Genomic DNA, 25,565 nt, shown 5'->3' with positions numbered 1-25,565 from the left:
CTGGAGTTCCAGCAGGATGCCACCAAAGTTGCAGCTTTATTCGAAAGACTGTGTACCTCACAATGGCTCGAGGTGCCAGGATATTGGGGTATTGCAGCCCTGCAAGGTCGCAGCTTGAAGTGGGATGGCTCAAAATGCAGGTCTTTTTGAGTCTAGTGGATCTCACCAGGCTCTGGGTCGGGGTTGTCCACTTTTGCATCACCAGGTCAATTGGAAGGAAGGGTTACAGCAGGCTGCGGTTACACAGCAGGCTCTCCGGTTGCTGGAAATCACTACAGCCTTTGTTTCTTCATCTTCCTCTTCGGTTTCAGCTCCAGTGGTCAATTTGTCAGCAGCTTCCAGGTTAGGAGTACTTATCGGGAACTACAGCACAACCTCTGCATTATCTCCCCGCATTTTACAGCAAGGGGCAGTCTGGCTGTCCAATCAGGACAGCCGGCCCCCCACTGAGTTGTTCCCTTTCAGGCAAGGTGGAAGACAAAGGGCTGAGGAGTTTTGGACTCCTCCTTCACTTCCTACCTTTCAAGCTGGGGAATCCACAGGATTCCAGCCAAAGACAAAACAGCCACTGAGGGCGTTCCCACCTAGAATGATAGGGGAAGACCTCAGAAACAGCAAGCACACAGGAAATGGTGAAAAAAGAAGCCCACCATTTTAGAGAAATGGTGGCCCTTCTGTGCATTACCAAGGCTGAATTTACAGCCTGCGAGTAATAAAGACTAAAAGTCATAAAGCTAAAACCACTGCCACCAGCCATTCATGTAAAACTCGCAATTGTAACAAAATGTTACCAGGTAAGTAAGAAAGTGGATACATTGTAGCCCCCAGCACTCCACATTTAAGCCCTTTAGTAAATGTGAGCAGATGAACGTTTCCGAGAAAGATCCACATAACCATTGTGCGTAACGTTTATATACAGACCATGATGTCCCTTGGTGTAACATTTGCCATGTTTTCTCTGTCAGAACTCTAATGGAAACAGTTATGGAAGTCTTCTATAAGGAGTCTGAATGGAGAGACCAAGTAGGAAACTCTGCTAAAGGTGAGCAAAAAAGTTAGCCTTGGAAACTCTGAATGGAGAGACCAAGTAGGAAACTCTGCTAAAGGTGAGCAAAAAAGTTAGCCTTGGAAACTTTAATATCTCCAAAAAGCTCACAGACTGGCTCAAATAAAGATTTAATGTAAAAAGGGCTCTGAAAGCACAGCAGGCGCCACATTGGTGTCACGCTCTGTTCCTTGATGTCTGTCATCCCAGATGTCGAGTTTGGAGAATCAGCATCAGCACCATTGCTTCACCATACCACGGTCCCTTGCTTCACCCGCGGTTTGCTCCATCTTAACGTTGGGCATGCTAACGTTGCAGACTGTTACGTTGATGTCTATAGTGCTGAAATAATCATTGTCAGTGCTCATGACGTCGAAGAAAACCCATAAGCAAAGAAGCTTTCTTTCTATCCCTTTCATATCCGCAGTGTCTTTCATGCGTCTGAACTTCCTTCCTTTGCAGAGTTGTCCCTATCTTATATACATATTGCACCCACTCAGGACCTAAGAAAAGGAGTTTACTGTTGTGTGTGGGTGTGTGAGAATATAATCATCAAAGAAAAGGGTACTCTGAGACAGTTTATTATTGAGGCACCAGGGTTAGCAGGATGATGGGAAAGGGACAGTACAAAGGGGTGCCAGTAGCACACAGGAGATAGCACTTGAATACAGCTCACAGCAGGTGCCAACTTTCAGAAATCCTAAGCAAAGGATTATGTTCTTAGTTGAATATTGGGGCACAGATTTAGCCTTACCAGGTACGCTGAATTAATTTCCCAATATGTTTGGCCCTGATAAACTTGATTGTAGCTATGTTGGCTCCCCATATTTACTTGAGTTATCCTTATCCAGACCCTTTTTGCTTTTGAATTAAATTCCTCATGATGAAGTTCTTCTATTGCCGGAGAGGAATGAAGCATGTTGGGCTTGTTAACCAACGCGAATTGAGTGTCAGTCCCTTTAAATAGTTATAATATCATTGGCAGAAGGGATTGAGGGCTTGTGAAGAATTTACCTCACATCAAACAGTATAATTGTGGAGTTTCATCCTTTTCACTGGCCATTAATTTTAGATGTTGGCGATTATGTTCTGTTTTGTGCATCAAGGAGATTGTAACAAGTTTCAGATAATTGGTATATTGATTGGCACACCCACCAACTTAGTTTATCCTTATTGACTGCTTTCATGATTGTGTATTAAAATAGGCATGTTTAATGTGTGGGGTTGTTGGGTTTGCTTTTTGAAAAATAGAAAATATAGGATTGTCAGTATTAAATGTGAAAGAGTTTTGATGAATGTGTGTTTTCCCATAAAGAACTGGACCAGCTCAAAGGATACGCAAGCAAAAGGGTCGGTCATCAGGTGACCATTATTACATGAACTGATAGCCTTTGCAGGCTGATTAAATACTTCTAACATTTAGAGGGGCAACTGAGGCTCTAAGCCTGCAGCTTAAACAGCTTTTGATCTTTGTTTCACCCCCCCACCCCTCAAAGAAATTTGTTTCAGGGCCACCAGAATATTACAGCACTCCAAGAGAAAATACAGATCTACATGATATACAACGCAGGAGAGCATGCACAGATGGATAACTAGCATTTATAACACGATCAAAATATTGGGCTGTACTAAGATGAATCAGCGGATTACCAGCCATACCCATGCAAAGAGGGAGTCAACATTCATTGTAAATTATAGTTATAACCTATGTAAAGAAGATCAGATATTGTGAAGGCTATATGCCTGTTTCTATCCAAGAAACATTTGAGCCGCATTGCCATGTTAGCATTTACCTCTAGTGCAGCTGAAGCAGCTGCTCTGGTCAGTGGTTGCCTGCAACTTAATAACACAGCTTAAGTTGCATGCATGCATAAAAATCTCCAACCAGAAAAGTTCACTGTTAAGACAGATTTCTGAACTCTGTCCTGGCGGCGCAGAAGTTCAGAAGGGCAACCTAATTACTTGGAACAGGGTAACCTCTGGACAAGCCAGACCAATCAGGGTAGCGATCGCGGCGGTCAAGACTAGGTCTCAAGAGGGGTGAGGGTGACTGAAAGCCCGCAATGAGCACACAAAGCAAGGACACTTACAAACTACTCCAAACAGGTGTTATATTAAAAATATATACACATTTATTCCAAGGCCTTTAAAACAATGACCGTAGCGAGAAATCACAATACAACTCTAGTAAACCAACACATACCAAACCAATACAATATATATACAAATACAAACAAGTCTAAAGCGTTAGATGCACGAAATGTGTAGTCCACCTAGAAGGGGAGGAAAACAGGCAGTGCAAAATAATGATTAGACCCAGTCCGCCTTCAGAGGCACCTAACTAAAAGGAAGTCCAAGCCCTACGAAGAGTGGAGCCTTGTGCTCAAAAGTACCTGCACACGCTGGTGCCAACGGGCAAAAAGGGAAGTCTCTTCGAGGGAATCAGGCAGTTCAGTTCGGTGCACAAATGAAGAACAACAGAGTTGCGCGACTCAAGCGCAGCCTCCACTGTGGGCAGAAGCAAGAGCGCGAGTACGGAAAGGCGTGCTGTTTGACACAGCAGGGAAAAGCTATGGGCTCCTGCAGGAGGGCGACCAGTTCCTAGCTATGCTACTCACCGGTCCCCGATGCAAGCAGACCAAGGCTTTTCCGCGTCAGTTTCAGTGCTGGCAGGTTCAGGCGAGCAGGGGACGTCTCGTCGTCGTGTAGATTCTGCAGCAGCAGAGTTGAGTTAAAGATGTCCCAAACGAAGTGAACCCGCACAGTTTGTTACCACAGCAGGGCAACGGAGCGGCCGTGTGTATCTCAGCCAAATGTACACTACTCACTTCAGACCTGGGAACGCCAAGTGTACGAATCGTGTGAGAGTGACAAGGACTCGAAATACAACACAACCTGGCGGCGGTTACAGAGCAAGACTGGATGGCCCAGAGACACTTCCGAAGGCTTACGTGCAGGAGATGGTGAAGATGCCGAGAATAGCTGTTCCCGCTATTCCGAGGGTCGAAGTACCAGTACAGGCCTTCTGGTTCGATCAGAGGTAAAAAGGGTTTCACAAGGCGACAGCAGTGCAGAGGAGCAGTCCTGCAGCGGGTCACCAGCGATTCCTCGGTTCAGCCTCGTGGTTGCAGGATACTTGGCTCCTGTATTCCTTCGTTCATGAGAACTCAGATCGACATGGTAGTGGTGTTTCCAGCCCCCTCTTATCCACGGTTCCCTTTGCGCCAAAACGGAGGGAACCCAATGGGAGATCCGCTCATCAACACTCAAACCATATGTGGACCTATCACAGACCACGGTGGTCCCAGGCATTCACACCACCCTAAACTCTCTGGCACCCAGGATGTGTATTGGGACCAGACATCCCAGCCCACATCCTGGAGGCACACACAAGGCCTGTAGAAGCCCGCGAAAGCATCCGTGTTTCGCGGGAAAGTACATGCCCAAATAAGGAAGGCCCCGGGTCGGCTCGACCTGGGAAGGTGAAGGGAGCAAGACGGTCAGCGGACAGGACAAAGGACCCTCGTGTTCTGGCCATTTTGGGAGCCAGGCCACCATTTTGGGCTAAGCGCGAGAAACGCGCTTAAAAAGCCAAAAGGAGCCCAAAACACAAGAAACGATTGCTGCCACCATTCCCGTCCGTGATTCACTTGCACCGATCAGTTACAATCCAAAAAGAGTATCTAGGGCCTGTAGAAGGCTAGAGACCCAAGAGAGCAGTAATTTAGCTTACAGTGCCCTCTTGTGTCGTTTCCCGGTACTGACTGTCTTAAGGGCATGTCAGTTTCCCCGTAAGAATGGATCGAAAGCCCAGAGGAGTGCGGCAGAAGGCTGCACTTCTCTGGCAAAGTCTAGATCATGGTGAAAACAGCAAAAAGTTTAGGGGTTGCCACATGGAAGGAAAATTACCCACAATTAAGAAATCTTTCTTAACATTCACCACTTGTCAAATGAAGGGATTTTACATGCAGGAACACAAGCAGCCATATAAGGGTGTCTGTGCTCGTCACAAACCCTCCATGCAGCCTTTAAGTCTTTCTTTTTGTTCTCTTGTGCCATTTACCCCCGTTATTGCATGATAGTCTCCAGTCAGAGAGAGATTGAGATGAGACACATTGAGGGGGAAAGGAGAAAAGCTATCGCGCACTAGAGATAAGATAGAGAAAAATAGACATGTTGGTTGACAGTCCTTGAGACTGTAACTGGGATCCTGTGACTGGGATTCTGAGACTGGGGCCAGACAATTAGGACTAGGCACTTTTGACTAGGACTAGACAGTACTTGGATCCTTTAACTGCGAGACTGTGATTAAGGATTAGGACTAGGATTGAGAGATTGACTAGCATTCACATTAGGATTTATGTATTGTTTAGGACTAAGACAGTGACAATGACTGAGATTGTGGCTAGCTTTAGGTCCAGGAGGCTGGGCCTAGAACCCCGAGACATATTAGCATTAGAACTGAGAGACTGATTAGGACTGTCTGACTGTGACTAGTACTAGGGCTGGGTGATTATGGCTAGGACTAAGATTGATTAGGACTAGTTTTAGGACTGTGTGGCTTTGACTAGGGCTAAGACTGAGAAACTGATTAGGTCCAGAGCTATCACTAGGAGGAGTGGGAGACTGGGCACAGGAGTGGGGGAGGTGAGGCTGTGAGACTGGTAGCAGGAGTGGGGGGCTGTGAGATTAGCTGAGGGACTGGGATCAGGAGTGGGGGACTGGGAGCAGGTTAGCTGCCTGTAGGCTGTGAGACGGGGATCAAGAGTGGTTGGGACCGAGACAATAGGTGGGATGCTGGGAGACTGGGAGCAGGAGTGGGGAACTGCATGCGTCCGGGTCTATGACAAAGAGACTAAATCACAACCGTGAAAGCTGATGCTGGGAGACTGTGCAAGGGGGTGGGAAATTGGGATAGGGCTAGGACAAAGACATAACATTACGATCGTAAGAGCCAACACCAGCCACAATCTCCATACCCATGCCAGAAACCCCCCCCCGGCCAGCAATGTTTTTTTATTTGTATTTCTGGCCATGCCGTTCATAGATTTGACTGACTGTAGTAGAGATGCCAATGATAAAGAGCTAGAATTATAAGTGAGCAACTTTTCAGAGTGGTTTATGCTTTGTTTTCCTGCAGCCATAAGGACGGTTATGAGAAATTCTGCTCTTGGAAAAGAGTGTGGACCAGCAATGGTAAAACTGAGCCCAGCCCAAAGGCGTTTATGGCTGATCTGCAAGTTCCATTTTGGGTAAGAATGGCCTATTAGATATGCTAATACCGTAGCTGTTTGTGTGTGACCCTAATTATGGACTTCACATGATTCTGTGCCCTGTATGTTTTTACAACTATATTATGGCTGAATCCTGCTAACATACTAATCTGTATGGACATTTACACTAACCAGGTCCCAGGAAAATGTTCAAAAAGTGATGAGAAAATCATGCACTATTGAAAATGCTATGTACGCAACATATTAAAGCTGAAAATGCATTGTATGGAGCACATTCTGTATGTAGTCTTATCACTTTACATTTATTAGAATGTGTAGAAAAAACCTGCCATAACACATTTAATGCATCTCCCCACCGAAGCATAATCAGTTAAATACACCGAAGTAAAAGCCGAGATCCAAACAAATCCGCAATTTAACATCATATGACTCTAGAAGAAAATGATTGGAGCAGTTTATCTATGCAGTACTATTTCATTTTGAATGTCTTATGCATTGCTTTCTTCTAAACTAGAAAAAGGGAGTAAGAACGGACACAGCCTTAAAAACAAACCAAAGTTCTCTGTTTAGAACCTTTCACGTTCATTTGAGCAACTATCAGCCTCTGGGCGGAGGGTCTATTCTCAGCTATCACAGTTTGGCAACTTCTTGGACTGGACTTTTGATATAACTATATCAGATACTTTCTTGTTGAACATAAATGCCTTCCCTTTATGGTGTGCCCGAGTCTCACCATTTGCCACACTAATGCCTAAAACCCCAAGTCCAATTACTTCTTGAGGCCTTGTAGCTTGTGATCTTTCATCAATTCTGGTAGTAGGGTTACACGCTGCACATTGACTGATCTGTTATTCTTTGTAGCAGCTACTTTGAATCTCATCCCACTTATCCTGTTCTTGAAGCAAGATTAGCACATAGCTCCCTGTACTTCTGCCTGTGAACAGGGTCATTTTAACCATTTCTGGAGCCCAGGGCACAGACAGCCCCACCCCCCGTTCCCCGAAACCCATGCCCTCTCCCAATCTTCAAAAATGAAGGGATTACATACCTCGAGTCAAATTCAACAAAACTTGTGTAGGCTTTAAATTGATTATCTAGTTAATAAAATATAAACATTACACATCTCTGCGACCTGTTTCCTCAAGAGGGTGCTATGCTGAAGACATTTTCACTTTGTTTTTCGAATTGTATCCCTGGGAATCTACAAATTCAACATACGCAATAGCCATTTACATCTAAGGCTAAGGGATCCCAGGGTAATTAAACTGCACAGGTTGACCCAAGATTGAATTTATGAATAGAACCTATTTAGGTTGATTCACTTGTGTTGTTTTACAATTGATTGATTGTTTTACAGAATATGATCATTTTGTATGATGATTTTTTAATGATTTCGTATGACAAATAAAATTTGTATTTTTTGAGTATCATAGTATTACTTAACCACCAGATAGGATACCCATGTGTGTTTGGCACCTTTTAAGGAATTGAACTTCTTTTTTTATGTTACCCTCACTACTTTAAATGGCTGGTGGCAGTGATTTAATTTTCCTACTATTATGCTTTTCTACCGCAGGATGAATCCTCAGCTGCAGTATAGCACCCATGGGTGACCATTGTGTCAAAATGGCCCAGGTCTTCTTTTTTTTGCAATTTTTTATTTTTGAGATCTTTCTTGGGTTTTACTCTTCGCGCCAAACAAGGTTTAAGCCCTTTGTTAGTTTTGCCTCTGGCGGTCTTCAGTGCTGAAACCCGCCTCTGGCTCTGGTGTGTCTGGCAGGGCAGGAAGTGAGGGAGGTGCCCGAAACTTCCCTGTCCTTAGTCTCCTTGGTTACCTGAATGCACCCTGTCGTGAAGGACAGCCACCCTGCTGTGTGAGTGACCGTGAGGCTGTGCATGAATGGGAGAAACCTGCATAAAAGGCAAGGCTTCTTGGACTGAATTGAAAATTATAAAGGTTACCTGCAAATAATCTATGGTCCTCCAGGTTAAGATACAGTACACAATAGATTTCCAATAGATAGAGGGTGACCAGAACATTTTTTTGTTAATTCTTCACAAAAATGATTTTATTTCAAAATACAATTTAAAATACACAATTGTTTTAGTACAGATAAACAATCTCATATTCATTTACTCCACAGCTCATACGCACTCGTACAATCATACCTATGCTCTCTCTATCTAAGTCAATACATGGTATTTTCATTAATATACCCATCTAACAAAGTCAACTAATACAAAGTTTTTGCACAGGTGTGTACCTGTTTATACCATAAATGGTATACAAAATGTTGACACGTATTTCGGTTGGCTATATCAGGCTTTATAACTGTAGCCCTTGTGTTGATCCAACCTTCATCAGGACAGAAGCTCTATGCCGATAGGCCTTGCTTCAAAAGTGGGTGGAGTGAGAGACATCATCCCCAGTATATCATAATGGGAGGAAGTACAGACGTTCTGGGCGTAGTCCCTTGCAAACTCTTCCAATTCACAGCTTGTTCTGCGAGAGCTGTTTCTGCCACCAATGGCTTTTATTGGCTGAAATGCCTTCTTTAGTTGCTCCACCGTAACAAATAGTGTACTGATATTTCAACTGTGCACGATAAACGAATCGCCCTCTTTGTCGGTTTCCTTTGTTCAGAGTCGTTAATCGCGGGACATGTACAGAAATTCTGTTGCGCTCACAGTTCATCTTTGCGTGTGTAAAATTCGAACTCAATTGTGTTCGTGGTGCTGTCAACGCTGTCACCTTGAATGGTATACATCCATGTTTAACTGCACCTTGGGCGTCTGTTTGCGCCCGTGGGCAGTCCACCTGATATTTTTCAAACGTGTCCAGAGTCAACCATTGGACAAAACATCCGACGAAGGAATCGTGGAGAGAAGTGTGCTGCATCCTCCTGGACCGGTGAAGCCCTGCTGCTGTGCTGAAACTGCTTTTCCTAATAGACAGGAGATGCTCCGGAAAGGACGACTTCTTACCTTAGGTTGGTGGGACCAACTAACCCCAAGACGAACTTTGCTGCAGGACCTTCCCCAACTGGCTGTACTTCTTTGCTGCTGCTGGAACCGAGTGCCAGGAGTCGAGAAATCCGTAGTCTAGTGCAACGACTTTAAGCCGGACCGAAGCTCCAGGAAGATACTGAGGACCTTCCCTAAGCAGGACAACCCAAGCTCGAGTCACCCCACCAGAGTGCTGGACTCAAGGAGTGAAGGAAGCCCATCCAGTGTCCCAAGATCTGCAGTGGTGCTATTTGCCGGTAGCTGATACCGCAAAGTGCTGATGAACTGAAAAAAGCCTGTAGCTACCACCGACTTCCGAACTGCTGTGCAGGAGTCCTCCCGACATCCTATCTCTTGTCCCCACGACTGAGGCCCAGGAACACAGGATCTGCAACACTACAACCAGGACAGAATCCAGCTGGATCCTCGTCTTCTAACCTAAAGTACTCTTCTGACTAAGGGGTACTTAGCTCTTTGTCTGTAGTTCTGCTCATCTCACTTGAGAATTGCATTAGCTGCTTTTCTAGATTTGATCTCAGCTCTAACTTTTCGCAAGTGTAACAGCTTGTGGCCCAACAGTGATTTTCTACAACTCTCTAACTTTGTGCAAGACTTTTGTGCTATCTAAGAAGTGCCTTGGCTCCATAGACGACGTTCCAAAGTTACTTTGGCTGTCCTGGCTCTCTGCAGACTCTTCTAACCCATTGACTTTGAGCCTTACTGTCCCTCATAGTTGATAATTGGTTTCTAACTGATATTTGCTGTGAAAGGTTTTTATCTAGACTTCATTGGGAGTATTTTAAAAAAAAGTGCTCCTATGCTCTGAGATCATGTTAACATTTTTCCCTTCTCTAACCGTTCTTTTTGCCATACTCAGAATTTACCAAGTACAATCATATTATCTGTGTCTACTCATACTGCCAGTATCTATCCATCACTGTATGCATGCACCTGAACTATCCCCACTGCATAGCAGCCTATGTAACCATCTTGTTACTTATATACCTACCTCTACTACCACAATTGTTCAAACTTATGCCTAACCATATGTACATTGACTCATCATTCTCAACTTTTGCCACACTCTCACCAAACTTTGTACATTGACTCATCATTCTCAACTTTTGCCACACTCTCACCAAACTTTTGTTCATTGTGCAATTGTTGTCTAGCATAACTCTCTCATATTTGTCAAAATGTACACACCATATTTTGCCTATCGGCTAACATTTTACACGTAGCTTCGCAGTAGGCCAACAGTTATTTCACCTCACATATTAGCCTTTATAGGCCTTTGCACCGAGCTGACTCCTCCAGCATCAAAACAACACCATTCTCAGCCATCTGAAAACCCCACTGCGGGTCCATAACCTGTCCTACTGCCCTACCTTTCTGCCCGCCCTTCCATTAAAGTATATTTACGCCCATTACAAATCACAATGCGCAAACCTACCTTGTCTCACTTTACGTTTATCCCACTACTATTCATACCACTTACCACCTGGCTTATCCCCTCTACTAACGCAGATAGCTTGTTTACAAGCTACTTTGCTCAGTTTCACTTCACACAGCAGAACCTTGACACCTTAGACCTATCCACCAACCTCACACCCTCCTTCTACGTCCTACCACTGTCGTCATCCACACCCAGGTTGTATTCGTACAACCTAGCAGTCACTACCACAATGACCTTGCCAGACACCAATCCTTATCTGAACTCACCAGCCCTTTGGCTACAACATTTTGCAGCCAAACCAATGCCTAACCAACCATGTGTCATGCCCCTCAGAAATCAGAGACTAGGCTCTATATTCTACCATAAAGTTCAACAACCACACCAAGGTATCAATAGCAAATAAATACCAAACCAGAATCCTAATACTAATATGACCTTCACAGCCAACGCCATAACCCCGCTCTAAACACCCTCCCTCTCAGCCTTGACAGCAGCCACACCAGCTCCACAACCACACCTATCAAAGGTGCTCTAATCAGTGCCAGGTCTCTCCCAGCCCACGCCCTTGACATTGCTGACTTCATCACAACAGAAGACCTGGACTTCCTTGCCATCACGGAAACCTGGCTTCATGCCGCTTCTGATCCAGCACTATCATTGGCTATACCCGACAACTACACCATCATCATATGTGATAGGAATACCAATCAATCTAAGGGCGGCGGCGTTGCCATAATCTTCAAAAGTATCTTAGGACTTGGACCTATTTCACACACGCATATCCCCTCTGCTGAACTGCTATCAGTCAAACTAGCCACCTCACCTAACCACATGGGCACTATGCACCTTATCTACAGGCCTCCAGGACCCATTTCCTCCTTTACAGAGGATATATCCACAATCCTTGCTACCGACCCAAAGCCCAACTCAAAAAATCATCTTACTTGGTGACTTCAACCTCCGTCTCCAAGACCCTAATGACACCTCCGCCCTTGACCTAGCTAACTCTCTAACGGATCTTGGCTTCACCCACCACATCCAGGTACCTAACCATATCAAGGGTTGAACCCACGATTGGTTAACAGACTTGAACTGTACAATCAACTTATCGTCTGTAACTCTCTGCGTATGGTCGGATCAACACAAAATAATCTTCACTATCACAGCTTCACCACGAAGTACCAAAACTAACATAGCACCTACCATCCCCACTCGTTACAAGAAGGATATTACTAAGGAGAAACTGCTCCCTTTAATCACCCCCTTCTTAACAAGATGTCATTATCCAACGCCGACCCTACAGTCATTGCCGACACTTATAACCTTACTATTCTCAAGGCCATAAACACTATTGCACCCTTAAAACTGTGCAAACCAAAACCACGTCCTCACCTGAACTTGTGGTTTACTCCTCGGCTTAGAGTTCTCCACAAAGCAAAAAGAAACACAGAGGCGCACTGGAAAAGTATTCCACCCGACGCTAATAAAAGCTCCCTGATCAGTGCCTCATCAACCTACAAAGAAGCTATATTCCTTGCTAAAAAAGATGCTTACAATAATCGTATTCTGATGGCCAAATCTAATACTAAAGAGCTCTTTAAGATCCTTGGAGAACTTGAGTCACCTATTGCTCCACTAGACAAGTGTAATACTGATTCCTCCTGGTGCACGAACATCCAGAAAGCTCTCCTGGATAAAGTCGCATTTCTACAAACAAAAATCAATTTAAAAAAAGGTAGTATAACCCTAGAGCCTGCACTCAACTTAGCATTTAACACCACAACTGCAACACATCCTGCCAATCCATTCACTTTAGCACCACTTTCCATAGGGGAAGTTGAGCAGATCGTTAAAAAGCTCAAACCTTCCAACTGTCAAGGTAACTCTTGCCCAGCACCTATCATTAAAGACACGGCACACAAACTTGCCCCCTTTATTACTACTTTCATAAACGCTTCTTTTAAATCTGGGATTGTATCAGACAACCTCAAGGATGCCTGGGTCATCCCCTTAATTAAAAAACCTACCCTCGATCCTAGTGACCCGGCCAATTACAGACCTATTACTACGGTACCCTTCCTCCTAAAAATATTGGACAGGGCAGCCTACTTACAAATCCAGGCTTACCTTGAATCTAACAAACTTCTTGGCCTCCGGCAATCGGGCTTCCGTCATAGACACGGAACAGAAACTGCTCTTATTGACTTAAAAATACAAATCGAGGACTTAAAAGACAAAGGCAAATTGGCCCTACTTCTATTGCTTGACCTGTCGTCAGCTTTTGACTTGGCCAATCACCAAATTCTGTGCCATCATCTTAAAACTGCTGCCCACTTCTCAGATGAATAACAGAACCATGCGTGTCTTCTCACTGACAGCGTCTGCCGAACCATCTCCAGTCCCATGTGGAGTCCCACAAGGCTCTTGTGTCTCTCCCAACACTTTGCAATGTATTTACAAAGCCCCTTTTTGATATTCTCAACTATCTGGGTGTTACCTATACCAACTATGCGGATGACACCCAGATACTCATCCCAATCACTGGCAACCAGGCTACTGACTCCAATGCACTTAATGATGTTTATTCTGTCATCCAGGCCTGGATGGCACTTCATGGATTGTGATTAAATGACGAGAAAACCGAGTTACTTATCCTTGGTACACATACTAGACTCAGTAAATTGGACTCCACCTTCAAATCCTTAATCATTGACGGCAATACTATTAACGTCTCCAATGATACAAAAACATTAGGTATTTATCTTGACTCCACTTTGTCACTCACAAGACAAACAAATGCTGTAGCATCTGCACCAGCTTACACTTGCAAGCTTATAACAGCATGCAGACCATTTCTAACCCCTAACTGCATCACCCTCTCCAGAACCCTTGTTATGGCAAAAATTGATTACTGCAATGCCTTATATCTAGGTACCAGCTAAAAAACATCAACAAGCCCCAAGTCACCCAAAATAATACCATATGGGCAGCCCTGAACATCCCCAGGAAATCGCACATCTCTGACACACAATGCAGTTTACACTGGCTGCCTATCGCCTCTAGAATATCACTCAAAACTCTTGCACTCAGTCACAAATCCATAACCAACCAGGCACCCATCTATCTTACTAACTGCTTTACCACCCACATTCCTAACAGACTATTAAGATCCGCTCAAAACCACTCATTGGTAATACCTAGATTCAAGCTCCAGAAAGCTGGGGGATCAAGCTTCCCAGTCCTTGCCGCTAAACTCTGGAACACATTACCCTCCACTTTGAGAGCTGAACCATCATATCTGGCATTTAAGAATAAAGCAAAATCCTGGCTCATCGAGCAGGACCACACTACATCCCTTACATGACCATTCACTTCCATTATCTTCTCTTGTCCACCGCGTATGAATACACCACCTTAAGTAATTAACTGTGCCTTCTCTAATATGTCTGTCTCCCAAGCAATGACATACTGCCTCTCTGTATATAAGTGCAGATTTGCTGTTCTTTGTTGTATATTGTTGCATATTGACATTATTTTAAATTCACTGTTTTACTGTTATCTCAATATATCTCAAGGTCAATTAAACCAATAAACAGTTTGATAGGAATTGAATTCTCACCTGAGCAGACTTATATTCAAAGGGAAGCCAATGCTGAAACAAGAATTACCCCGACCAACGCGCCACTCGCTACCCGGTAACAAATCCCCGAGAGGAAGTGCGCGCCAGTCAGGGAAACGCTCTGGGGAAGAAAACCCTGGTCGAAAGCGGCATCCGATGGCTTGAGTGTGGCTTGCAGGATGTTGTCACCGATGCAATGAAAGTTCGAAGGCGGGAAGGCTTCTTCTGGAGAGGGTAACAATTGGAAGAGATGAATATGAGGAACTCAGAAAGGATTAAGAGAAGCAGGTACGTAATAGTAATACTTTCCCCCTAACCTCTTAACCTGCCAAGTCTGGAATACCAGGAGAGAAGCCGAAGAGGCGGGAACCAGAGAGCGCAACAGGATGACACTTCTGCCAAAAAGAGGTAAAAGGTGAGTGAACTTGTTTAATCAGAAACCTAAGAAGCCCGGAGAAACACTTAGAATGTAGCTCAGGTGGGAACTGGATATTACCCGAAAGACTGTAGCTCGGGAAACTAGAAACAGCGTCTCTAAACGAGGCGCAGGTAGGAACCGGATGGATTGGGTGAACGGAGAATGCTGCGGGAAGGATCTGGAAAGTTTGAAGAAAGACAGAGTTAGTATTAGTAAGGAGTGTGAAAGCTTTACCAAGGGATTGAAGGGCTCAATCTAGTTGTGAACTCACGGAGCATCAGCTGGAACAGTAGCGGCGCGAAGAGCTGGAAACCTTCGCGTCATATGAGGGGTCACGTGAGCGGTACGCCGCACCTCTGGCGAACGTGAAAAGGCTGGAACGGTGATCGCAGATCTGCTTGCACTGTGATCCGCCTTCTCCAGCATGGGGTCTGGCATGGATTCACATGCTCATGAATATTCCCCGTCGTCAGGCTGGGAATCCTCGGTAAAGAAAAAACCAGTATCAGTTTCATTTCTGATCTGTCTTTCGTAGCAATAACCAATCACTGGTCTCTGCGTCATACTGACCACAGCCAATGACTGCCCTCTACCTAAGCAACGCCTCTGGCAGCCATCTTCAGATTTTTACCGCACGTTCATGTGTTGGGATCCTCGTGCTATTGCTCTCGAGCGTTAGTGCTATTTTTTCACGTTTTTTCTCAAAAACTTCGTTTTTTTCGGTCAAAAGAGCCTCAAGCTCCACCGACTCTCCATCCGATCAACGGGGACCCGTGTCGGATTCGTCTGCGCCCCTCAAGGGTGAAGATTTCATCGAGCTACGCTTTTGGAGGATTCCAGAAGTTTCTCAGGCCCGGACATGGCCCAGGAGAAGGGAAGCTCGACGCCCGGAAAGCTGTTCAGGATCTGCCCTGGATGCCAGCTGCAGAACGTCTTTAAGGAGGACGAACACTCCTTTTGTCTCTACTGCTTACATAAGGACAAGACGCACGTGGAGAAGGACTGTGCGTTTTGCGGCAACATGTCGGAGCGGACCATGAAGGACCGCCATCAACGTCTCGCCAACTGGCTGGAAGGGAAGAGCCCGTCAGGCGAGAACAAGAGGAAGAAAGCCGAGCGGCCTTCTAAGACCTTTGAGGACGCCCCGGCGACGGGGGTCCAACACAAGGCCAAGCACCGCGAGTCCGCTGGCACCGGGAGCGCCGAACGGTTGGGCTCTACGGGCGCCAGGCAGGGCGCACCCTCCCCGGCACCTTCAGCCACGAGCCAACGCTCTGGGTCGGGTAAGAGGAAGGGCGAGCACCCGGCGAAGCTCCTGGAGAGGCCCCGGTCGAGCTCGAAGGCCCCATCGGAGGGGGAGCGAGGCAGTGTCCCCCCCTCAAGGATAAGGCAGTGAGCGCACCTAAGGTGGTGAAGGCCTTAATCCATCCGGCCAAGCCCTCTATCGATACTGTCGCGGCGGCCCTGGCTCAGCCTGTGGAGGCTACACCAGTGGTGGCGACCTCGGGGCTCAGAGTCTCCCTGCCACCTCGGAGGGAGTCCTCTTTTGTGCCCATCGATAGGACCCCCGTGAAACCCCCGGCGGGGAAGAAAAAGGGGGGGCAGGGCGTCGTCGTAGATTCAGCCTCAACCTCAGAGGAAGAGCTGATCGAGGTCTTAAGCCACGGCCTTGGCGTGGAAGAAGACCGGCCCGTCGGGATGGATCCCGACGCAGGTGACGACGACATCGTCGAGGGTAACGACGGGGCCCCTGATCGCCCGTCGGATTCCCCTCTGCCAGCGCCGCAAGACAACTCGGCGGCCATTTTGTTGGCTATACAGTCCTTATGTTCAGAGATAAGGACGAGACTACCGTTGCCGACGGAGGAACCTCTCCCGTCGGGGGATCCTGAACCGGGACCTTCTGGCGCTCCCCCGCCCAAGAAAAGAAGGATTCACCCTCCACCTCCTTTTCAGCCGTTGTGCCCCGTCCAGCCCTCCTCCCCGTCCACCCGAGGGGATGATACGGGGACTGACATGGCAGCGACGGGTACGGACGACGAGGTATACGACGAGGATCTACCGTCGTCACCTCCCACCAGGGCTTCTCCGCCCGACGAGGTTGGGTTGTTCCACTCCATGATCGCCAGGGCATCCGAGCTTTTCCAACTCTGCCCTGAGGAGAAGAAAAAGGAAGGATTCCTTTATCAACGGCGCGAGGCCAAGAGGAAGACGGTCCTCGCGGTGCCTCTACTGGACGACATTTGGGATGAGGGCCTCGCCCTCCTCAAGAACCCTTCCACGACGCCAGCTAGAAGAGACCGGTACGAGAAGAAGTACCGGGTCCCGGACGCGGCCCCCCTGTGCCTCCGGGCGCAGCCTACCCCGGACTCCGTCGTCTCCGCGGCGGCCAGGAAGAAAGCGGGGGGGGGGTGCGGCCTCCACATCGACTTCCCCACCGGACGGCGAGGGGAAGAAATTGGACGCTATGGGACGCAGGGTCATCTCGTCGGCAGCGACGACGATTAAAGCGGCCAACGCCTTGGCTATCGTGGCCCGCTACGACAGGGAGCTATGGTACAAACTGGCTCCCCTGCTGGACTTCCTACCGGACGACAAGAGGGCGGATGCCCTGGAGATCCTACAGGAAGGCGAGGTGGCGTCGGACCACGCCATCACTATTGCGACGGACATCGCCGACACTGGGTTTCGCCAGTTGGGCAACGGCGTGTGCCTTAGGCGGCGTGGATGGCTCAAGGCTACGGACTTCCGTCAAGACGTACAGACCAGAGTCCTGGACATGCCGTTCGATGGGAACAACCTGTTTGGGAAAACAGTGGACGATTCCCTCCAAGCCATTAAAGCGGACACTGAGACGGCCCGGGCCCTTGGGGTTCTGCAGCAACGACGGACGCCCTTTCGGAACAGCGGAGGCAAGGGTGCCTCCAAAGGTTCCGGCGGCGGTTTCTCCACCTACCGTCAAGCGGCCCGCTCGTCGTCTCAGGAGGCCTACAGAGGACGAGGCAAGTCCGGCGGATCCCGCCGTCGTCGCCAAGGAGGTCAAGGCGGCAAAGCCTCGTCGAAACAGGATTGAACCGGCCGTGGGGTCGGGCCCCCACCGAAGCACCCCGGTGGGAGGCCGGCTGGCGAGCTTCGTCAGCGTGTGGGAGTCCATCTCCACCGACCGTTGGGTGCTGGACGCCTTAGCCCGGGGCCACGCGCTCGAGTTTCAAAGAAGGTGCCCGCGCGTCCCCCCCGTGGCCAGGAAAGAGCTTCACGTCCCTCAGCTTCTCCTGGAGGTAAAGGCGATGCTCAGGAAGGGCGTCATCGAACTCGTCCCAAAGAGGCTTCGGGGCTCCGGAGTTTACTCGAGATACTTCCTCGTGAAGAAGAAGACGGGAGGATGGAGCCCCATCCTAGACCTGCGACGTCTGAACAAGTTCATCAAGGCGCAGAAGTTCCGGATGGTCACCCTCCAGCACGTCCTGGGTCAGCTGGAGGAAGGAGACTTCCTGTCGTCGTTGGATTTGGAGGCTGCCTACTTCCATATTCCCATCCTAAAGGGGCACCGAAAATTCCTCAGGTTTGTGGTCCAAGGGCGTCACTACCAGTTCAAAGCCCTCCCCTTCGGACTACGGTCGGCACCCAGGGTATTTACCAAGTGCCTTGCACCGGTGGCGGCGCAGCTGCGCCGCGAGGGGATCCACGTCTACCCCTACCTGGACGACTGGCTCATCCGAGCCAAGACGAGGGAGCTCGCCGTGGAGCACACGGCAAGGACCGTCCAACTTCTCACGGACCTGGGATTCTCCGTGAACTACGCCAAGTCCCACCTGGTACCCGCGCAAAACGCACTGTTTCTGGGAGCGAAGCTCGACACAATGTCCCTTCTGGCCTCCCCGTCGGAGGAAAGGACCAGGTCCATCCTGGGCAAGGTACAGCGGATGTTGGTTTCCGACGGGGCCAAGGTGAGGTACATCAAGTCCCTCCTCGGAATGATGTCTTCTTGCATCTACCTCATTCCCATGTGCAGGCTCCGGATGCGCCCGTTGCAGGAGTTCCTGGACGCGCGCTGGATCCAAACGACGGGCGGCTTCGAGGAGAGGATCACACTCGACGAGAGTTTCCGCCGAGCGGTCCGGTGGTGGGGCACCCGCGCGCATCTGACGGCGGGCATGGACTTCCAGACCCCAGACCACCAGGAGACAGTGACCACGGATGCCTCCCTGGAAGGGTGGGGAGCGCACACCGAAAATCTGCACGCGAGAGGCCTTTGGCTCCCGACGGAGAAGTCCCTCCATATCGACGTCCTGGAGCTCCGTGCAGTGTTCTGGGCCCTCAGGTCCTTCCTTCCGTCCCTCAAGGGCAAGGTGGTGAGGATCTTCACCGACAACACCACCATGTTTTACATCAGGAAACAGGGCGGAACCAGGTCCCCAGCACTGTCCAAGGAGGCGCAGGACCTGTGGCATTGGGCCGTCGCCCAAAGGATGTTTCTGGTGCCGTTTAATCTGGCAGGGATAAAAAACACCATCGCCGACTCACTCAGCAGGGAGCTGCGCTCGTGCCACGAGTGGGAACTACGGCAGGATCTAGTGGATCGCCTCTTCCGACGGTGGGGCACACCCCAGATCGACCTGTTCGCGACGGCGACGAACTCCAAGTGCCGGAGGTTCGCCAGCAGGTTTCCCCAGGCGAGGAGCATGGGCGATGCTTTCTCGTTCCCCTGGGAGGGCCTGTTCCTCTACGCGTTCCCTCCTTTGCCACTGCTAATCCGGCTCGCCAACCAGCTCAAGAGGTCACGGTGCAGGATGATCCTCGTCGCACCTGCGTGGCCGAGGCAGATATGGTTCCCGGACCTTCTGGACTTATCAGCGTCCCCGCCAATCAAGCTGCCGGTGGACGCGGATCTACTCTCCAGGGAAGGAGGCGCCATCCTCCACCACGACCCGAAATCGCTGAACTTGCAGGCCTGGCTCCTGCAGCGCTAGAGTTTGGAGGATACGACATACCGGCCGACTGCAGAGAGGTTCTTGCAAAGGCCAGGGCGTCCTCGACTCTAACAAATGGAAGAGGTTCTCTGTCTGGTGCCACGCACAGAAGATTAACCCTCTACGGATTACGGCTCCCCAGGTACTGCCGTACCTGCTGACGCTGGCCAAAGCTGGTCTGGCACACGCATCCATCAAGATTCATCTTGCTGCGATCTCCCGATACACCAGAACCACGGGCCGGGCGTCCTTGTGGTCTCATCGTTTGGTGAAAGAGTTCATGAAGGTACTGTTCAGATCGTTCCCGCCGGTGAAGGCTCCGGCCCCGGCGTGGGAGCTCAACGTGGTGCTGACCAAGCTCATGGGACCTCCGTTCGAGCCTCTGCACTCGGCCCCGTTGAAGTTTCTGTCGTGGAAAACAGCGTTTCTTGTGGCCATCACCTCCGCACGAAGGGTGGGAGAGATCCAGGCCCTTTCCTGCAAGGCCCCGTACTTGACTTTTCACGACACGAGGGTAGTGCTCAGGACGCACCCATCCTTCATGCCCAAGGTACCGTCAGACTTCCATCTCAACGAACCCTTGGTGTTGCCTGTGTTCTTCCCGTCGCCTTTGTCGCCGGCTGAGAGGACTTTGCACTCGCTGGATGTGGCTAGAGCGCTGAAGTTCTACGTGGACCGCACGAAGTGTTTTTGGAAGACGTCACAACTCTTTGTGAATTTTGGACCTGTCAATCAGGGGAAGGCTCTCTCGAAGGCTTCCATTTCCAGATGGCTCTCCGGCTGTATCATGTACTGTCATCGGTTGGCAAACCGACCGCTGCCTGGCCGTCCGAGAGCCCATTCCACCAGAGCGATCGCAGCCACCACGGCGTTCCTTTCTGGTGTGGCCCTGCTGGACATATGCAGGGCTGCTACGTGGAGGTCGACGCACACCTTCACGAAATTCTACTGCGTCGATCGGGATTCCAGGGAGGAGTCCAGGGTCGGCCAAGCAGTGCTGCGCAACCTGTTCGCCTGAGGTGAGCCTGGTGAGGAGGTAAGGTGCTTAATGTTGGGTTTGATGTAATGCTTAATGTTGAGCCTTTGCCACCTCCCGTGGTGGTGCATGTGTGTACTGCTATGTATTCTTTATTCATGAGCATGTGAATCCATGCCAGACCCCATGCTGGAGAAGGAACAAGTTACTTACCTGTAACTGTTGTTCTCCAGCATGGGTCTGGCATGGATTCACATGCGAACCCTCCCGCCTACCCCTCTGCGGCTCTTCACTTGGTCATACTGCCACTTCACGTGCTTCCAAATCTGAAGATGGCTGCCAGAGGCGGTGCTTAGGTAGAGGGCAGTCATTGGCTGTGGTCAGTATGACGCAGAGACCAGTGATTGGTTATTGCTACGAAAGACAGATCAGAAACGAAACTGATACTGGTTTTTTCTTTACCGAGGATTCCCAGCCTGACGACGGGGAATATTCATGAGCATGTGAATCCATGCCAGACCCATGCTGGAGAACAACAGTTACAGGTAAGTAACTTGTTCCATCTTGAAGATACCGCTCTGAATAGAACCATAGAGCAGATTCCGGGACCAAAGAGACCACTGTTTCGTGTGTGTAACAGTACGACCCCTTCTCCTGGGAGGCGACCCCGGCTTCCCTAGATGCAATCTAAAGAATCGTTGAACCAGTCGGGGTGCATGAACTCCTGAGGCCGGTTCGCAAGTTCGTTCTGCAGGAGAATACCCCTTCCAGTCCACCAAGAATTGTAATTTCCCCCTACGATAACGGGAGTCACAGAAGCTGGCGACTTCATATTCAGGACCAGTATCCGCCGAGACTGGAGGAGGAGGAGTATGATCTGATCGATGGAAACGGTCTTGTAATGTTACCTTTATCTGGGACAGATGGAATACAGGATGTATCCAAGACCAGGATGAGGGCAGTTTGAGTTTGACTACAGCAGAACCTACTAATGAGAGGATCTTGAAAGGGCCGAATAACCTGGGGATAGCTTAGAAGGGACCAAGTGACGGGGAGAAAGCGAGAAGCCAACCAAACTGAATATCCCGGGTTCAACAGTGGAATGTCTCGACGATGCCTATCAGCAATAAGTTTGGCTCTGTCCTGAGCAGCTTGAAAAGAAACTTTAGCCACTCTATGCCCCTCCTGTAGCTCGGAAATGAGACCATCTGCTCCTGGGCGGCATGAGGGAGATTTGGTAAAAGAAGGTACAAAAGACAGATGAAATCCATAGGTACGGTGGAAAGGACTAGTGCGAAGAGCCGTATGTCGGGCGTTATTGTAGGCAATTTCGGCAAATGGTAATAATTCCAACCAATTGTCCTGGGCAGCCGATACAAAACACTATAGATAAGTCTCCAGGGTCTGATTAAGGCGTTCGGTTTGTCCGTTCGTCTGTGGATGATATCCAGAGCTGAGTGCCTGCTTGATTCCCAAGACCTGACAGACCTTTTCCCAAAATTTAGATGTATATTGAGGGCCTCGGTCTGAGACCACCGTATCCGGTAAGCCATGTCTGGAGAAGATTTCCAAAATAAAGATCTTAGTCATTTCTTCAGCTCCAGGCAGTTTGCTCAAGGGAGTAAAGTGAGCTAATTTGGTTAAATAATCTATGGTGACCATAATGGTGTTCTTGTTATGTGAGGGAGGAAGATCTACTATAAAATCAGTAGAGATCACCTGCCAGGGTTTATCTGGGATCGGCATCCGGGTAAGTAGTCCCAAAGGTGGGGTCCTTGGATTTTTAGATTGGGAGCAAGTGATGCAGGCCGCTACATAATCTTGCACGTCAGTGCGGACTCCTGGCCACCAAAAATGTCTTTGCACTAAGTCTAAAGTGCTTTGAAAGCCTCTGTCTCCAGCGGCCCGAGAGTCGTGGCACATTCGTAACACTTCTTGTTGGAGTTCCAATGTAGGAACTAAGACCTGAGATTTGTAAAAGTAGCAATAATTGTTCTGGACAAGATGGTGGGTAGCAGCTATCTTTCTGCAGAAGTCTTGATTAGTGGCTGACACGGTCTTTAATTCTTGTAAAAAGTCAGTGATGACCGCAATGAATCTTGCTTTGGGAAATAGTTGTTCAGGACTGAATTGGGAGATGGGAGCATCTTTACGGGAGAGAGCATCCGCCCTCAGGTTTTGTTTTCCAGGGAGGAAGGTGAACTCGATCCGGAACGGAAGAAAGAAATATGCCCAGCGTGCTTGTCGACTATTAGTTGTCTGTGCATTCTGTCGGACCTTGAGGTTCAGATGATCTGTGCGTACTACAACGGGAAAGGATAAGCCTAATAACAAGTGTCTCCACTCCTCAAACGCCCTCTTAATAGCCAACAATTCTTTTTCGAGCACAGAATAGTTCTGCTCCGAGGCATTGAAGGTTTTAGAAAGATACGCCACTGGTCTTTCATCTCCTTGATCCATTCGTTGTAGTAAAACTGCACCTAGCGCATGATGAGAAGCATCTGTTTCTACAAAAAATTGCTTATTCTGGTCGGGAGTTATCAAACTGGATGCAGAAGTGAACATGGTTTTGAGAGTCTGAAATGCATGATTGGTGGAATCGTCCCATACAAACGGCATTCCCTTTTTTAGAAGTCGAGTAAGTGGTAGAATAATTTCCGAAAAGCTAGGGATGAATTTTCTGTAAACATTGGCGAACCCTAAAAAGTGTTGGATCTCTTTTACATTAGAAGGAATAGGCCATTCGACTACCGCAGAGACTTTCTTAGGATCCATGGAAATGCCTTGTGATGACATCACAAAACCTAGATAGGTTACCTGTCTTCGATGAAATTCGCATTTGGAAGCTTTACCGTAAAGCTTGTTAGCCTGCAGCCGCTCGAGTACAGTCTTTACGTGTATAAGATGCTCTTCTTGAGAGGAGGAGTATATTAGAATGTCATCTAAATAAATTATAACAAAATGGAATAGAATATCTGCAAACAGATGGTCCATGAAGCGCTGGAACACAGCGGGTGCGTTAACCAATCCAAAGGGCATTACATGGTATTCGAAGTGTCAGAATGGGGTTCTGAATGCTGTCTTCCATTCGTCTCCAGGGGCAATGCGGATGAGATGGTAAGCTCCACGAAGGTCTAACTTTGTGTAAAATGAAGCCCCTCAAGCTGCCTCAAGGATGTCCGAGATCAATGGCATAGGATATTTGATTCCTCTAAAGTCAATACAAGGTTGAAGTTCATTTGTCTCTTTTTTTGGGATGAGGAAGAGTGAAGCTCCTGCCGGGGATACCGATTCGGTAAGTAGTCTGTTCTTTAAGTTAGCTTGGAGGTATTCTTTGAGGACTTCCTTTTCTCGTTGAGAAAGTATATACATTCTCCCAAAAGGAATAGGTTTGTCAGGAAGAAGTTCAATATGACAATCGTCTCTCCTATGAGGTGGTAGGGTAGGGAACTCGGTATTGGAAAACACGGACTGATACTTCGAATAGCATTCTGGGATAACCTCCAAGTTATTTATTGTGGAAACTAGAGGGGAAATCGAGTTTTCAGTGGGGATGTATATGCCTACGGATTCCTTGGCTAAGCAATGGCTAACACAATAGTCAGAGCCGAGGAAGAGAGTACCTGCCGTCCAGTTTATAAAGGGGTTATGCCTCCTTAACCATGTGATACCCAATATAATAGGAAAATGGGCTGCCTTGATTAGGTCAAAAACAATGGTTTCCTTGTGTGAGGCAATCTGGCAGACGACAGGTTCCGTCTGTTCTCGGATAGGACCTGAATTTAGCGGGTGACCATCGACTCCTTGAATGGGAGTGATCATAGCTTTGGGTACACAATTTATTAAAAGTTTATTGGCCCATTGATCGTCTACAAAATGTCCTGCTGCTCTGCAGTCAATTAATGCAGGTACACTCTGTACCACCTGCGTGGGCAAAACAAGAGTTACAGAAATGATGACCATATTCTGAGTGGTTGCAGCAGTGTCCAGGTTTAAGTTAATCCTCTTTGGGGAAACAGACTCTTGCACCCCTACCGTTGTTCCCCTTGCAGTAGGGCTTTGAAGGTTCCCGACCCCACAGCCGAAGTACGTCGGGGAGGGACTAGGAGACAATCTCGTAACATGTGAGATGAGGCTCCGCAATACATGCATAACTCCAAGCTCTTTCTTCTCTCTTTCTCTGCTACGGATAGTGATCCTCTCACTGCTCTGATTTGCATAGGTTGATCAGTACCTCCAGGTTTACTCGCTATAGAGTGATAATCGAGTTGGGATCGTATCCCTCTAGTCTTCATCTTTTCATGTGATCGTTCATGTAAGCGGTAGTCGATTTGCATGGTGAGAGTTATCATATCCACTAAATTTGCCGGTCGAGGAACTTTTGCAACCTCATCTTTCAGCTCTTCAGATACACCTCGCCTAAATAATGTGAGTAACCCGTCATCTGGCCGCCCCAACTCAGAGGAAAGCTGCTTGAAGAGTGTGATATAGGTCAAAAGGTCTTTACTACCTTGTTTAAGATCCAGCAGTTTTTCTTGCGTGGATACCGAGATCTCTTGTCTACTAAACATCGATTTCAAGCTGTTTATAAAGGCAGGGTTCGGGTCCAAGATCCCATTATTTGAAGTCACTAAGAGTGTTGCCCAAGCTAAAGCAGGCCCGGCCAGATGAGAAATCACAAAGCCTACTTTGTCTTTGTCCATAGGAAAGAAGCGGGCTTAAAGGTAAATTGCACAGTGCAGCTATCAAGAAACTCCTTGAGTTTGTGTGGATCTCCGTCAAATTTGCCAGTATTTAAACTTAATGGGGGTGAATCTGAAAAAGCACGAGCAACCTGTTGT

At 48.2% G+C, this 25,565-nt stretch overlaps 1 protein-coding gene across 2 annotated transcripts in view; it reads left to right on the top strand.

The window, feature by feature from the left end:
• KDM1B (lysine demethylase 1B) overlaps nucleotides 1–25,565 on the top strand; it is a 1,796,634-nt gene that overhangs the window by 214,602 nt on the left and 1,556,467 nt on the right. For both annotated transcript variants that reach the window (XM_069613586.1, XM_069613587.1), the window contains exon 5: nucleotides 6,186–6,297. In XM_069613586.1, the coding sequence (XP_069469687.1) occupies nucleotides 6,186–6,297 (112 nt within the window). The remainder of the gene's footprint in view (nucleotides 1–6,185; nucleotides 6,298–25,565) is intronic.

Source organism: Ambystoma mexicanum, chromosome 5p (assembly GCF_040938575.1).
Source record: "Ambystoma mexicanum isolate Mex_15411 chromosome 5p, UKY_AmexF1_1, whole genome shotgun sequence".
In the NCBI taxonomy this organism is placed as follows: domain Eukaryota; kingdom Metazoa; phylum Chordata; class Amphibia; order Caudata; family Ambystomatidae; genus Ambystoma; species Ambystoma mexicanum.
This window is presented reverse-complemented; position numbering and strand designations above follow the sequence as displayed.